Genomic DNA, 17,293 nt, shown 5'->3' with positions numbered 1-17,293 from the left:
CCTCAAGCTTGATTGCCCTCTCTCTATTTTTTTTTTGTTGCTCTCCCTTACTTCCCTTCCCTTCTGTCTATCTCTTCCCTTGTAGCCAATTTATTAAAAGGCAGCTTATCTTCCATGGTGTTTGATCAGGGGAATGAGAAGAGGGGATTGCAAATAGATAGAAAAGCCTATGAAACTTGTACTTTCCTGAAAACTGTCATTACAAATATGTACAGTCCTCACTTTCCCTTGAAATATATGTCATTAAGAGTGTTTCAATCTGAAGAAACAGATACATGCTACAGTCAAACATCCTCTGCCACTCCAGCTGTTGTTCACAGTGACACTATGAAAGTGGTCATGTCTGAAAAACTATTATTTTTATTAGAGATGGCAGGGATTTTGTAGGTATACTTTCTAAATTGGTAGGCTGGACCTTCATGACAGTAAGCACATAACCAGTATGTCCTCGGCACATGTAAAGTAACATGGAAAAGATAGTCCAGTACAGAAACTTTGTTTGGAAGGTGAGATTATCGATGCCAGGTCTCAACTCATACCTTGGATTATCCACTCTAATGTTTTCACTTTAGATTTAAATTTTAAGATAATTTTTTTGGGATGCATTTTAGGCCTTTATCATTTGATAGGACAGTTTTTAGGCATGAAAGGGGAGAGAGAGGGGGAATGACATGCAGCAAAGGGCCGCAGGTCGGAATTGAACCTGCGACCCGCGACCGCTGCTCTACCAGGTGAGCTATCGAGGCGCCCCCACTTTAGATTTAATTTAACAATTTGAACCATTTCAATGTTGAGTTTTAAATCATAGTTTTTCCGTCATTTAAGTATATCTAAATCCTGACTTAAACTTAAAGCATGGCTGTTTCAGTTGCCGAACCATAACTCTATCCTTTTAAGTAGTTTTTACTTTATTTATATAACAAATCTCTAATAGCTTTCTTCTTTATGCTCTTTGGGGGATTTTCTAAAACAGATTTGTTGATATCTGATGTCATCTAATTGAATGTCCCTTTATTACAATTTCTATATAATCCACCTCCCTCCTTGCCTTTGAAAATGGAAAAATATCTCATACTCACTTGACAACTTCATAACTCACTTCTTTTTTTTTCTTTATTTTCTGTATTTTGTTCATTTCTCTGTGCTGATTATTCCCTCTCCAGTAACTGCACAGCTCGTTCCTGCTCCTCTTTTTTTCAGTGTCACGCTCCAGCATTGAGTCAAAGTTAATCGGCTTTATTGTGCACTTTTATTGAGCTGCAGAGCTTGGCAGTGAGCACAAAGATAATGTCTGTTCATGAACTCCAATCTTCTAAATTTGTATGAGATGGCTTAATTGGGGCAATATCTCAACAAAATCATGTAGTGGTTTTGCACCCAAGGGAACACAATGCATTTTCCGTCAAAGCGGGATATTTTGGAAAGCAAGGAGAGCTTCTACAGAAATGGCTGAGGTGGCAGGGACAAAAGAAACTTGGATTGAAATGTTAACACATTTTTCATTCCAGTTCCTAAGGGGCCGGTTCACGCAGTGCTGAAGGAACTTTTAATTACATTCACAACTCGCAGCAGAATGACTAATGAGAATTTGAGGCTTCGTGGATCGTCGCCATTATTTCTTTGGATTCACACCTCATTTATTCCAACGAATTGTTACCCAGCAACTCCATCAGTGGTCGAGCGAGTTTTAATATATGTGAGTGAGTTATGTGAGTGATATGTGAGTGAGTGAAAAGCTAATAGAGCATATGGCAAATCTCCTCATTTAAAGATTCCTTCCAGGTGTGCTGCTGGCTGCTTAGCACACTGTCAGGAGGCGTGTGGTTACAAACATTTCTGAAAGGAGAATTTAAAGTGTTGAACAAATAAAAGCAGGGCCTTTTAAAAGGGGTAAACCAATCAAATCAGCTCCCACATTAGATGTAGCTCTGCCTTTATAGCTGGGAATAAATGTTAATATAAATGTACCATATGCATTATGTAATATGTAAAATAATGCTTTTTTTGAATATGAATATGCAATATATTTTTTGAAATTATAACTAGCTGGAGGTCATAATTAATCAAGCATTCTATTTCTTTACTACAAAACTGAGTTTGACACATCTCAGATTCAGTCAGTGCTGGCCCAATGCACTGGTGTTACCATGGCAACATTTTTCCCTAGTATCTGTCGCTGCCACGTAACCCCCTTGCACCTGTCTGGAGAGCGTCCTGGAAGGTTTTTACTTGGTTTGGACTTTGTCACTCTTCACTTGGCAGCGGGGGAAAGCTGAATTCACAATGACTGAAAAGCTGCAACCAGCAAACATAAACAAGCTTTTCAAGCCATGTTTTTCTTCTGCTGACTATTTGTGAAGCCACAGAGAAAAATGCAGTGGGAGTTGGGTATTAGTAGGATACAAGAGTAACCTGTATCGCTATGGGCTCTTGGCATTTATGACGAACTTTGAGACAGCATACCTGACAATAATGTCAGATAAATTAGCATTAAGTCCTTATTTGAGAAAAGAAAAAAAGCAGGGATTGTCCAATTATAGCTGAGCTAGCCACAGCTGGTCTGTCAAGGTTTTTATTTATTAATTTATTTATTTTTAAGATGTTTTTTTGAGGCCTAAGATTGACAGGAAAGAGAGGAGAGAGAGGGGATGACACGGGTCGGATTCGACCCCCGGTTGTTGTCAGGGACGGACTGGGGCTAAAAAACAGCCCTGGACTTTCTCCCAAATAGGCCCATCATCCGGCCATTCGCCCCTAGCCGTGCGCGACAGACACTAGCCAAGATGTCCTGATACTACCTGCCACAACACTGTAGCCTATCAGACAAGGTATTCACAGCAAGTAACATCTCAAAACCAATGGTGATAATTGGGGTTGTGTTTATTAATAAAGCCTCAGCCTTCAAATAAAAACAAAAAAATGTACAATGCCATTACATCTGCATTGAAAATCAAATACAAATAATGAAATGTCACTGGCTACAGAAACCCAAAATTACACAAACTTGTAATTATAAAACATCTAATCTAAAAACAGGTTTTTAGGCTTTTGCCGAGGGTGGTAAGCAAAAATATTGTTCCAGGCTGTGACTATCTGACTTGGGCCGTTTGAAATATTGTGATGTAGTCAGCCTGGGACATCCTGGCACTTCCCTGCACTCTCCCTGTCATATTTTGTGCTGCAACTATCTTCAACCTGAATAAACAAATGATTTTAAAGATTATTAGCTATTATTGATGATATAATATGTTTTGCTTTGTGTTAAAGAATTAGCAATGGATAACTATTTAATATTTTGTCAATGTCATATTACACTTTTGATTCATATTAAGGTTGTGACATGATGAAAATGACTAGACCCTATCAATTTTGTCTGTGAAGCTTTCACAAACAACCACCAGGTCTTTGCCAGTTCCACAATAGTAAACGCAAATATGAAAGACAAGGAACATTGATGGAAGACAGATAGAAAGTGCAAGCCAGGATTTTTTTGTTAAACTTTTGGTTAAATTTGGTGAATTATTACAGTGGTACAGTGGTACCAATGCGTGCCTGATGTTTTCCCGTTTAATTCAATACCGTAGTCTTCATCCTAGCAGCAAAAGTGAGCTCACTACAACCTCTTATATACAACGAAGTGAAATCGCGGTCAACCCGCGATTAAATTCTAACGCGTTTAATGTTTCAAATTGACCTAGCTGAAATTATTAAACAAGTTTGACAGCACTAAATGGCACGATAATTTTCATAATCATGATGTTATGATTGTGAGTTTCTGTTATGTTCTGTTTCCTGTTTTATTCTGAAGTCTGTCCTGTCTCCCTTGTCTTGTCTAGATTACTTCCTGTCTTTAGTTTTTCCTCCCTTGTGATTGCCCTAATGTGTTTCACCTGTTTGCCCAGCCTAGTGTCACCTGTCCCTTGTTAGTCCTCGTTAGTCTCTGTGTTGTCTTTGTCTGGTGTGGGATCATTGTTCGTTGTGTTGTGTCGTGGCTACTAGTCTCCTGTGTTTTTTGCTTTCTGGTCTTCAAGTCTTTTGGGATTATTTTGTGTTGTCTGCCTGCCAACCCCTGGACACTCTGATTTGTAAGTTTTTGTTCAATAAACTCCTCCTTAGGGTGGGAATCACCAGAGGCCTCACGATACAATATCATCACGATACTTATGTCACGATACAATATAATTGTGATTTTAAACATATTGCAATATTCTGTAATATATTGCAATATCTTTCCCCACCCCTAGCACACACTGAACTGGGTTAGTTAAAGGTTGCCCAGTTTTTTTCTACACGTTTAAGCAGTGTGCATGTAGATAGAGCACTAGCCGACTTGGTTTGTAGGGTGATGTCTTTTGTTGTCTAGGCCTACACAAGAACAAACATTAAATGGAACAGTGTGTTTGCCTACTATAACTGGTGCTACAATCATTAGCATGTCCAGCTAATTGGCTTACTCCCTACAATAGCAAATGAGCATTACTTCCAAGTTAAAGGAGCACATCATTAGCTTACTAGTTAGCTAGCTTAGCTGCTTGTGGGTAGGTTGTGTTCCAATAAAAGCCCCGTTCACAACTAATACATCCACTGTGTAGTGTATATACCCATTAGCAGCTCTGTTCTACTTTTTATTTGAGGAAGTTTATGCTTCTGAAACCACAGCCCAGGTTATATACAAAATAACATTAGCATTACTAGTCCCAAACACATCGGTAAGTTTTCATCCTTAAAGCTTTCTCTTGTTACATTAAAAGTGAAAACATCCTGCTTAAAAATATGAACAAGTGTGTAAGATAAGTAGCTTAATGGTGTTTGAACAAAATAAGTCTTTCACCGCAATACAAGAATAATGCTGTTAATTCACATTATTCAAGTCTCGTTTATCAACGGGTGAGGATGCTGATTTTTTGCCTGGGACATTGCTTTAGCCTCAGTCCTTTAGCACTACATTTCCTTCACTTTATTCCTCTTATCTTACAAATCAATCTCCACACAGCTCTCTGTCTCAATAATTCATCCTCTCTCTCTTGTCGTCCCAGTCTGATTTGTCTTTCTGAGAAGAAAGAAGACACCTCAGATCTAGCTTGGGACTTGGGCTTCATTGTTTTTTTTGTTTTGTTTTTTTTCTCTTTCAGCACAATGGGGATCAGTGAGGAAAAGTGCTTTTCTTTGCTCGTTTCAGTCCAGAGCCCCCATCAAACTTCAGGTAGCCTATAATTAGAGGACGTGTGGAGGTATAGACGGTTTGATAAATCTCATTGTACTTACAGTATTCTCTTTTCCAATATATCCACTGCCCTTTTTCTTTTAACCTTCCCAATCATTATGATCATCATATAAAAATAAATTATATCAAATACATTTCTAAATTAATGCCTGTATAAGCAGATCTGAATTTAAAAATTTGAATAAATTTGACCCCTTACCAGAGCAACATTCACATTACTGGCCAGTACTTCTTATTCTTAGTGTAATGCCCAAATTATTTCTAAATGCTATGAAATTCCCAGACTGGATTTGCCATCTGATCATGTGTTTTAATACATAATTACAATTATTATTATTATTTTTTTTTTTTTTTTGTAATGTCCAAATCTCTTTGGGATCATTCAGTTTGTGTTTCAGTGCAGTTAACCGTGGCTAACCAATCAGCTTTCAGAAATGATACCACTACAGGCCTGATTTAAATTTTTACATCAGAATCAAGAAAAGAATGAAAATGCAGTGGCTACTCACACATTGAAGAGATTGAGGCCAATGCGGTAGAGGCGTTTTCGCATGACATCAGTGGACAGCGTGGGTGATTTACAGCTGGCGGGGTTCTCACAGTGGTAGCGTGGCAGGCTGAGGATCATGGCCTGCAGTGCCTCCTTGGACGAGGCTTCAGATGTGGAGCGTGCCTCTGTGGACGTGCTGCTGCTGCTCATCTGCTCTGAGCTGTTATCTGCGGTCTCGGAGCCGCACCGCTTGACCTCCAGCGGCTCCACCTTGGGCGAGCTCCCCAGCAGCGGTGGAGTTGTGTGAGGGGGCTCTGTGGGTGGCGGTACCACCACCACAACCTCATCTGGGCTTTGAGGAGCAGCCATTTTATCCAGAGGGGTTAGCGGAGGCTGCTCCTCCTCCTCCTCTTCAAGCTCTTCTTCACTTGGAGGAGGAGCAGGAAATTCAACATCCTGCTCGTCTTCTTCAAACTCTGATTCTGGGGGTGGTGGGGGCTCTTGTGGGGGCGGTGGGGGATCTATGGGTTCAGCTGGGAGCTCTGCAGGGGGAGGTGGGGGTTCTTGCGAGAGGCCGGGAGCAATGGAGGCTGGAGTGGAGCTTGTTGTTGTGGAAGTAGACGTGACAGTGGTGGGGTCTCCTCCTTGTTGGACGCAGCTGCCGAGGGTGACAGTGGACGATTCTATGACTGAGGATGAAACAAGGAAGTTCTGGCTGTCGAACTGCACCGTCACATCCCGGAACGCCATCATCAGCTTGCTTGCACTTTTCGACAGGTCACTTGGGTCTACTGGGCCTTGATGAATCGCTGACTCTCTCACACCACCTCTGTCTCCTCCACCTCCACCACCTCCTGCTGCTGCAGCTGCTGCTGCTGCACTGAAGGAGTCGGCGCTGAACTGATAAGTGCCGCCTTCTTGCAGTGAGCACATGGTCTTCAGGCTCCAGTTGCTGAGTGCGTCATCTATGGACTTTGCCAGTGACTGAACCTGTTCAGTGAATGAGTCTTCCAGGTCGGTCAGGGTGCCACCAACTGTGGCAGGCAGAGATGGCGAGCGCACCAATGGGATGCCTGTCAAGTTGCAGCCTTCTGCCAGGGCCCGTTCAGCAGAGAAACCTTCCGTGTTTTGCACACGGACCTTGCGCAGGGAGATGCGTCGAGGCAGACGACTCTCTAGCAGCGAATTGCGGATCTTCTCGAAGTTCTTGCTGAGCTGGTACTGGCGGAAGGCGGTCTGGATCTTGCAGGCAGCCCGGCGGGAGATAAGGTGGCCACCGTATTTGTGCTCTAACATTTCGATCTAAAAAAAAATAGAAGAAAGGATAGACAAGGAAAATAATAAATTACTGGAATTTCTGATGTGTATATGAACAGCCTATAAACTGAGGACAATCTGCAATTATTGGTCAAATATTTCTGGACTCAATCATATATGACAATTATGGCTGCATACTGATTAGAAATTGCAGACCAATAAGATACACACAGATAGGTAAAACATTGCAGAGGACTCCCATATATCACAGATGCTGTTATTTGTGAAAAGGTCACTACCGGTGTTACCAACATTTTTCATATTATCTTGCCTGTCACTGTGGTGCATGGAAGATGAATATGGTATGAGTTGAAAAGCAGTGTCAAAAAACAGTTGAAGTGTAGGTGGGAAATGAATGAGCTAGGAATGGGATAATTGTGGTGGGAAAATAAAAATAAATGTCCCAAGAGATGAAAAGGAGTTGTAAAGTCCAATGTTTGGAAGTAGTAGGCAAAATCCAAATATTTAAGTATTCCATATTCAAATAATATCCTCCCATGGCTCAGTAATTATCTTTTACAAGCTGGCCTTGCGATGTGTGTACTGAAACTACATAGTTTGGTCAAAGCCACAGTTCGAAAGATAGAACACAGTAAAAGCTGACTCATGGCATTTGGACAAACGTTCATTTCCTCTGCAAATAGAACTCATAATCTCTGCAAATTCCATAGAGAGGTCCTGCACCCAACTTTAAATTGTCTGAAACTGAACTAGCCATTAATCTTGCCTGTAAAAAAATTGCTCAATTGCCGTGGGAAATGGATAGAGATATACTATAGCAATCCTCATCTGGCTGCAGCTCAAACACTAGATGAGACCTCTTTGAGTTTCCCAGAACAATCAGGGATGGGTATCTTTAGAAGTGCCCACAAAGCGCTCTTATCTCCTCCAGTCACTCCGAAATCCTTTTCATTCAGAATAAATCAATGAATATAACTCTGTCTGTTCTAACTGTATCAAGGGCATGAGGGTGGAGGAGGATTGAGCTTTGAAGGAATAGAAAGGAACCTATAATTTTAGAAAAAGAAAAAAAAACATTCTAAATATGCTGCATAGAAACTGCAATCGCATAGCATTTAAATCTCGGAAACAGAAATCCTTGCTTTTTCCTCCCTAATGTTTTCTTCAGGAGTTGGTTTCTTGTATCTGGGCAATATGTACACGAGGATTAATGTGGTCCAAGTGAAATATCCCTACTGTAAATTTAAATGCATTAGAACGAACGTTACCGTGGCCACAAAGGATCATAATGTGACTTTCAGCTGCTAATCTTCTTTTGCTTTAGTACTGGACAAAGTCACCCAACCACCTCCTGATAGGCTGTAATGCCTCGAGGGTTTGCAATTTGTGATAAGAGGTTAGTTCAACAAGATGCAGCCTCTGTTGCTGTCACTAGAGGAAGGGAATCACATACAAAGCTCTTTACAAAAATGGAATGACACTGAAAATCCATCTTATCTACTCCATTTACATTTCACTGCAGAGCCTTTGCGAGCAAAGTGAGACGTACTGAGAATATTAAGGTGGTTTCTGAATAGGATGCTGGTTGGGAGCTCTACTGTATCTGCTGATGGCGACTTCTCAATCGCTATCAACTCTTGAAGACTGGCTGAAATCAGCCTGAATATTCATCACTTTTTAATCTGGATTGTTCTGTGACTGCACTGGGTGCACTCTTGAAATGACAAGGTTAGCCTTATCACCATGACTGCGCTCCAAAATGTTGTGTAGGTTTCTCTCTTTTATATTAAAGACAGGCACAGAGGTAATGATTGACCCATTACTCAGTAAGGTGTCCCTCATAACAAATTCTGCACAGAGTTCCACTGCAGAGGTGCCCTTGGACGTGAGAAAGGGCTGTGGCTGCGTTTGATTAAATGTGGCAGTAGAGCTTTGTTTTGCCTGTTGCGTAGGCAGGGTTGGGGATGATTAAGCATTTGGGTCACATTGCTTTCTTTATCAGTGTGTATCTGATACACTTTGCCATTCGGATTACAGCCACCAGGATGAGCTGTGACGTAAAGGAAGGAAGCATGAAAAGGAGGAAGGTAGTAAGGGAAGTGGACAGAATTTCATGCCATTTGAGCAAAGAATATTTTAGGACCAGAGATGAGCGAGTGTACTGGTTTTACTACCATGGTGAAACCTCCAACAATTTCTATTACCGTGATAACTTAAAATGTACTGTATGTCAATAATTTACTCTTTTAGCTCTGTTTTGGTCTCTACCAACTCCTAAGGGAAATATCTGGCACTGCTAAATGCTCCACTTTTCTCTCCAGCTAGCCACTAACTGTGGCTGTCTGCTGTTTTGGGTTCTGAGCAGGTAATGTACAGTGGGCTTTTTAGCTGAAAACAGCGCTATGAGAGCAGGGAGAGTGAACCAATACAGTAAAATTGCGGGCTAAACAATGAGCTGAAACTCCGTACCAAGCCCTATAAAGCTGAGGGGAGCTGCAGATTCGGGGTGATCCTCCTCTGTAGGTTCATCGCTATGAGCAACGCCTCTCACATTATACATTGTTTTCACATATTCATAGAAACACTAGCTAGACTGCAGGTGAATGCTGGGTGACCGTGGGGCCTTTGAAATATTTTGATTATCGTGTTAATACCGACTGATATTTATGGCCACGATAATTGTAGCATAAACGTTTGATACCTGCACATCAGCTGGGACACGTCCACTCGACAGAGAACTACATGTAAAACAGTGGAAGGCAAAGAAACAGCAAAAAGATGGATAAAGCGAGCACTGAAGAAATAAGAAAACCAGTGTATTGAGGGTAAGGTAAGATGTTATGTAAAGAGGTGATGAGACGGATGACCATGCCAAGAGTGGCACTGCTGAAAATCCCCCCTATTAGCCAACTGTCAGTTCTAACTCTGATCACTTCACTAAGCGGGGATGGTGAGAGATTATTCCAGAGACGCGGTACTTTGAGAGAACAATGATGGCACTGCTCTGTTCCATCAGGGTCTCTAAATCAATTCTGACGGGCAGATCAGCAACATGCTGACCTTGTGTTCCCCTTTCTGAACGTGCGGGGAAAACAAACCAGTGCAAAGTGGTACGACACTGCAGTATAGAGTTCTACATATGTAAATAGAAATGCAAGCTACTACTTGGAGGAACGGTCCTTCTTGGGACAGATAAATATTTAAAATCAAGGACATAAAAAGGAGCATAGATCTCTAAAATGTGTGAAGTCAAATAGGCTACAGTTTATATACAAAAAGGGAGGTTTAATATAAGTATAGCAATTTTAGGTAATGGTCACATTGAAATAGAAACGTCAGCTCAAATTCGAGTAGCAGGAGGAAATGCTGATGTTGAGCACCAGATAGTGATGGTGGATAACGTGGCTTGAAATATGGGACTTTTTCTGTCTATATATGAAATATTAATACCCAGCGGCTCTGAAAAAGAAATGTTTTAGTCTGGAAATGTTTGTGCTTTAAATGGAGATGTGTCTCAAGACAAAAGGTCAATCAAAAGTACAATACACAGCATGTTTTTTTTAGTTGATTTCTAGAGGCAGATTTAGCTATTTCAAGTCATGCACCATGAATAGTGTCCTCCCTCTTTTGGAGCATTATAAAATAATTTAGCTTGGCTCTGTCTATCCACCTACCAGCACCTGTAAAGCTCACTAATTAACACGTTATATCTTGTGCGTTACAAAAAAAAGATAAAAATGACTACGTTGTGGTTTTACAGAGTGTTAGAGCCAGGCTAGCAGCTTCCCCCAGTTTTCAGTCTTTGTCCTAAACTAAGCTATCCATCTCCTTGCTGTAGCTTCATATTTAGAATAGTGGTATTGATCTTCTCAGCCAACTCAGCAAGAAAGCTAGTAGGTGTAGTTCCCAAAATGTCACACTATTCTTATAAAAGAGAAATTAATGCCACAGCAACATGACAGCATTGCTGTCCAGTTGAAATGATGTACTTCCTTGTCTGAATAAGCTATTTAAAAACTTCATTGGATTATCTGGAGGAAAAAAAATATGAATAACACTGTTTTGGAGATACATGTTTTTTTTAGACGGTAACAATTTAAGATATGCTATTTGAAATGGTAAAATTGTGATTGTCATAGAATACTGCAGTCACATTAACATTAAGCACAGCCCTTTCTATTAATTTGATTTCAGCCATAAATCTATCAGTACTAAAATGTGTGGGTCTCCCCCTTAAATGTGCAAGAAAAGACCGTTTGAGTAAAACAGCAGATTATCAGATCTCACATGCTGCAGAAATAAGTGGGGAAAATGCAAAAGGCACGAACATTAGCCTTCATGCTCATGCACACTCTTGCAGCACAGAAACATCTGCATGATTAATGCGATGATTATATAACAGCAAAACTGGGACACAGCTAATGCTGACTGTATTACAAAATGAGGATGACAATAAAAGACTTGATGTCATCAGAGGATGAGGATCCATTAAGTTGAGACATCCTTGACCAAAGCCAGTTACTGAAAAAGGTCAGTGGCTACTAAAAGACTAATTGTGACGCAGAAAATAAATGACTGAATGACTCCTCTCAGTCAAAAAAGCAGCAACCTATTGAACAGTGTCATCACATTTGCTAATAAATGCCGTTTTTGCATCAGCAGTTTTAAGACAAGCTTCTAAACAAATTGAACTAGCCCTTGTTTGATGTCACCTGCACATTTAGCGTAATTATAAGTAAATACAAGCCATCAAACGTAATTGTTCCCTGTTGAATGTTTCACTTTATGGAGATAAATGCCTTTTGCCATTTGTCATGGGCACCCTAGTTACTCAAGCAGAGATCAGCAGCAATTAGAGAGCAGAAGCAGACGCTTAAAGTCAGGTCTCATCACCTATCACTTCATCAGCCCATAAAACAAAAGGCTTTGCAGTCAGCAAAGAACCTGAACAGGCATTACTTACTTTTACACTATCTCTCCGTTTGATGAACATCTTTTAAAGCCTCTGAACACCCACACAGGTGATTTCAGTTTTTCTGGCTGATTTGAACCTCTGCTCAGGTTGAAGGAGTGCTGGAGCTTTCATGGGAATTTAGTAGGTCACAAATCTTCAACTACCAATAACAATGATAAAGTTGTCATTTGTCCTGCCGTAACAGGTGCAACAAAGCTAACGAGAGACTCAGAAAAGATGTCAATGTGTCTAAACGCACCCACACAATCCTGGGAAGTGGTCCAATCAGCCAGATTAACTGAAAACACCTGTGTGGGTGTTCAGAGCCTTTAAGTAAATTTGTCAGTAAGGAAAAAAGGTGTCGTGTTCCTATGGCTTTGGCTGAGAGAGTTCAAATACATATCAACGTTGATAAACCATTGTTGTACTTCATTACTTATGATAATTTAAGCAGGAGGGACATCTACATTCAGAGAGTAAACAAGAACGAAGACATTTACATAAATTGTACATTTTGTTCTAGCACCCCACAGACTGTTCATTCATTTTGATATAACTTTTGTGTTTTTATCAAGTCATACTAATGAACATTTCATTTTGAAAATATTATTGGGTATTCTAGAAGATAACATACATTTTTGAGAAAGGAGGTCAAAAAGTGGATTGACTCGACTTGTTTTCCCATTAATCCTTAGTGTGTAAAAATATAGTATTTGGCATGAAAATAACATGTTCATTTACTAGCTTTCTACTATAGGGCATCATTTAACATTCATTGAAACTCTATATTTAAACCAGTTTGAAAAAAAAAAACAAGAAAAAAAACGAGTTTTAGAGGTTTAATGCTCAGGTTGCAGGGATTATTTACTGCTCAAACACTTCGTCATGAGTTTCCTCCCCTGCAATCAAGGCATTGCCCCGCAGATCCAATTACTCTGACATTGATCTGTAGATGCATCAAGCCCCTGCACCCCCAGCTGTACAGACAGAAGATCAATCTAGCTGATCGCGTATCTCCAGCATTGTTGACAGGGAGATAGTGGGAGATGGGGGACTTTGAGATGAGATTAACACCCCGTTTACACGTACATGGTTATTTTGAAAAACTGAGACATTTCCCTTCGTTTACACGCAAACGGAGAATTCGCTTCTTAAAACTCTGGCCAGAGTGGAGATCTTGGAAAACTTTGTTTGCACGTTTGCATGTAAACTGAGACAGAGGTTTAGGCAGCCGAGGAAGAGAAGAGAGAGGAAGTGATTCGTTGCTGTTGTTGCTATCGGGATTCTGATTGGCTAACGTGGGCTTGAGCGTCTCGTTACACTGCCACCTACAGGTTTGGCATGCTATTGACGGCATATATACACAGGTACGTGTAAACGAACACTTTTCTGAAAACTGACAGATGTGCACGATGTTATTTTTGAAAACGGAGAGGTTGAAATGTCCGTTTATGAAAATAGCCGGCCACGTGTAACTCCAGATTTCCACTGGATGCGGAGTGTCTGCGGACCGGCTCCGCTGCAGAACGGCTGCGTGCTCCGCCGTCCATCAAGACCCACTAGGTCCGGATTTGTTGCGGCACGTCTGCAGCCATGACTGACAGCTGTAGTCACGAGGACCCACAATATCTTGCAAATTCATGTAGACTAGAACCATAAAACTAACAACAGTTTGTTTCCATCCAGAGGAGTAGAAGGGAAACAACTCTGTGCTGTGTTTTCAAGGTGTAGTGCAGGGAAATATGATCCGCCATGAGCACAGTGTATTTTATTTTGAAAATTAACCAGATTTTTATTTTGTTTCTTTGCTCGACTTCCTGTCTCGCACTATCTGCCGTGTGCTGAATTGCTGCGGACCGCCGGAGCTGGGACGCAGTCGGAACGTAGCCGTTCTGCAGTCAGTGGAAATACACACATTGACTTTAATGGAAACCTAATGACTCTGCCAACGTTCCGGAGCGGATCCGCAGCCGTTACGCATCCAGTGGAAATTGCCGGTAAACGTAGCATAAGGGAGTGAGAATGTAGGTGGGAGGGAGACACATGTTAGGAGCTGAGGTTAAAAGAACCTTTAGTATTGAATAGGGAAGCAATGAGTGAGGAAATTAAGTCAAAACTGAGTGAAAATGGAGCTGACAGAGAATGAAATGAAGCAACCATCTCACTCAAATACATTGTTTCAATTGCTGCTTGGGAGATGTGTTTTAGTAAACATCCGCCATAATGCTTCAGGAGCATTTTTCCTGACTAATGAAGAGATATTTCTATTATTTTAGACATGTATTTTACCTAAAGGTGTCATATTATTCAAGTTATAGTATGTGTCTCATGTGCCTATCTGTGTATGTGCTCGTTGCAAAAGAGCTGTGTTAATCCTTGAGGAAGTGGCTCAAGGAAATGTCCCTGATGCACAGAAAGTTAAGCTGAAGTCATAAAATTAGTTTACGCCTTTATGGCTTAAGGGTGCAGATAAGCAGGAACACGGGAAAGGTCACGAAAAGGGGAAGAGGAGGAAGATAGGGGATTCTGTCAACCCATTTGGAGTGAAACCAGACTTCTACTGGACAGAGCAAACCCCCACCCATTCTGAGGACACAGAGGAGGACAATGCCCAGAGAGAAATAAAGGGACTGAACTGTTCAGCATTTGCTTATAACCTGGGAGACATGGGGAGGTCTGGGTTGTGGGACCGCATGTCTGGGCCTGCATGCGTTTTGTAACACTTAAGATACTGTTCAGTAAAAGTACTTAATTTTATTCTATCGTCTCAGTAATTTATTTCAGTCCACCGGTTAAGAGATCATCAAAAAGAATACGCTTAAGAGGGATAGTTTAGAGTGTAAGACAATTGGAATCAGAATCTGGGGCCTAAGTGCTTGAGGGTTTCAGATGTATGAATGTATCCTTCTTCACTAACTAAATTTAAACAAATATTGATACGGAAGAACACAATCCAAATGACTCTGACAGTGTCACCTCTGAATAGATTTATCTTCACGGTCTGTAGATGGTGCCCTGGGACTGAGAAACACTTTACACCAGAGCGACAATGTTTACCTATTTTTCTGCATTGTTGATGGTGTGCTCAAATGTTCCAAAGCATTTAGTGACTGTAATGGAAGTTAAGACGTAAGGGAGGGAGGTCAGCAACCTTTGTGCCTCATAAACAAACCAATTACTCTATAAACATTGCAAAATCTGACAAAAGAACATGCATGATGTGCAATTGTTATATTTACGGCTTCAACTAAACAGAACCATTGTCGATTAATCTCACTCAAGCTTCAAAAACGCTGGATCCTACATTTCCCATAATGCAACGTAACAGCATTTCCTTAGATGTTTGCTGTCTCCTAAATGCCTACTCAAACCCCACACCTCCAGTTTGCAATGCAAACAGTCTGTTTAACATTTCAGGTCTCAAGCCCAGACCCAGGTTACCCTGATGACATCGTTATGACATCATAAGGGTTATTTCTTCAAACTTTGTAAAGCTCCCTTTCAGAAACACAGAAGACATTATACAACTGCTTTAACAGGCTGTGTTGTACTCCTTGTGACGAGTAAACAGAACTTCATGTGTAAAATCGGTGGAGTGCCCCTTTAAACTATTAATCGATTATAAAAATGTTTAAGCTCTTATCTCGATGGAAACCTAACTGATCAGGAGCACACAGGGAGCCCCACAAGTTAGACCCAAACTGCTGCCTTACCTGGTTGAAGATCCATTGACTGAAGAATGTTGGTTAGTTGGATGATAATGAAAACGGATTGCGAATGTTTGATGGTTCTTGAAATGGAGATGATTATGTAATGATTCCCAAGCCCCCTGATGGACAGCATGATAAGAACACAAACATGAGAACATGGAAATGCATGTTTAAATACAGTCACAGTTCATAGACGTATCCGTTTCAGACAAAATCGGTTAACTGGCTGTAAAAAGATGAGAACAGATAATAGGCACATGTTTTTATTCTTCATGGAAATGGGGGCTTTTCATTATCCAAAAGGGTCTCATGAAGCAGCAGAGAAAAGACAAATTAAAAGGCTTTTCTTTCATGCAGATACAAACGGAACTTCTTTGCACATACAGTACTCTTTATTTTACCCTGATGTGTGTATGTGTAAGTATGCATCATTGCCAAAAGAATACAGTGTATAAAACCTAAAGCTTAATGTACAGTATAGTACTTATACGTTCACAATCCAACTCTGGTGAAAGACAAAAGCCATGTGAGGATGTTGATGAAATGATGACATGGCAATGATAATAATGGTTCACGATGATGAAGAAAAGGAAGCTCATCATTAGTTGATCGTTTGGAAAGTCTAAAAGTGCCAATAGGGATCAATACGACAAACAACGAAAAATAAAATACAAATCTCATCAAACACCAGCTTCTCTCCCAAACCATAAGTCTTCTTCCTCAGACAAAAACATAACAAACATGTCAGACCACAAGACGTACAAAACACATAAGCCAAGTTACTGTACCTGCCAGCCTCCCGCTCCCTCATCCAAACAACACACCAACCCTCCCCCATCCCCAACACAACCCTACCTGCTTATTTTTGAGGTCAAGCGAGAGCTCATAGTCGGACGTGGCGGAGTGCGAGCCGGCCCCGTTGCGCTGTACCCTCAAGGGCGAGGCCGTGTGATGCAGGCTGGCTCTCCTCCCTGCCCCACCTCCTTTTGCTCCTCCCCCTTCCTCCTCCTCCTCTTCTTCCTGTGCTGCCTCGCCCTCACGCCACTCGGCCTTTGCCTCCTCTCCCTCTTGCTTTCTCTGTGCCTCCACAACTTCCTCCAACGTTTCCTTCTCTTGCTCCACCACCACCACTATCTGCTCCTCTCTGCAAGGTGAAGGGGCTTCAGGGGCGTCCTGTGCCACTTCTTCACTCGGAGCCTTGACTTGGGGCTGAGGCTCAGTCTTGGGCTCGGGCTCCGGCTCCAGTGCAGGCTGTGGTTTGGGTTTGGGTTCTGGCTGAGGTTTGGTTTCGGGCTGGGGTTGAGTCTGTGGTTGGGGCTCACACTGGGGCTGTGGCTGTGGTGGTTGAGTCTGTGGCTGAGTCTCTTGCTGCTGTTGCTCGGGCTGTGGTTGTGACTCGACCTCACTCTGCAGCTCCCCCTCTCCTCCCTTCCCTTCCTCCCCAATAGACGAGTCTGGAGGAAGGTCATCGCTGCAGAAAGGAGGAGAAAACGCAGAGTGAGGTTGCTGCTGCATCCGTGGTGAGCTCTGACCTCTTCTCCAGGCTGCCTGGGTTAGTGGTAAGAAGTTGACCTTTTTTTTATGGTCTCTCTCACTCTGCTACCAACTGTGTGCAGGGCCAGTTCATCTGTCTACCT

The 17,293-nt window shown here is 41.6% G+C and overlaps 2 protein-coding genes across 2 annotated transcripts in view; both read right to left on the bottom strand.

Moving 5' to 3' along the window:
• Positions 1 to 15,743, bottom strand: part of iqsec3a (IQ motif and Sec7 domain ArfGEF 3a) — a 49,857-nt gene extending 34,114 nt beyond the window's left edge. The window contains exons 1-2 of the mRNA XM_078243072.1: positions 15,660 to 15,743; positions 5,734 to 7,016 (exon numbers count right to left, since the gene is read on the bottom strand). Coding sequence (XP_078099198.1) covers positions 5,734 to 7,010 — 1,277 coding nt within the window. The 5' untranslated portion in view covers positions 7,011 to 7,016; positions 15,660 to 15,743. The remainder of the gene's footprint in view (positions 1 to 5,733; positions 7,017 to 15,659) is intronic.
• Positions 15,744 to 16,702: 959 nt separating this feature from the next.
• The window catches only part of LOC144512453 (uncharacterized), a 55,485-nt gene continuing 54,894 nt past the window's right edge, over positions 16,703 to 17,293 (bottom strand). Inside the window, exon 4 of the mRNA XM_078243221.1 lies at positions 16,703 to 17,127. Coding sequence (XP_078099347.1) covers positions 16,787 to 17,127 — 341 coding nt within the window. The 3' untranslated portion in view covers positions 16,703 to 16,786. The remainder of the gene's footprint in view (positions 17,128 to 17,293) is intronic.

The sequence above is a fragment of the Sander vitreus genome, chromosome 23, assembly GCF_031162955.1.
Source record: "Sander vitreus isolate 19-12246 chromosome 23, sanVit1, whole genome shotgun sequence".
NCBI lineage: Eukaryota > Metazoa > Chordata > Actinopteri > Perciformes > Percidae > Sander > Sander vitreus.
This window is presented reverse-complemented; position numbering and strand designations above follow the sequence as displayed.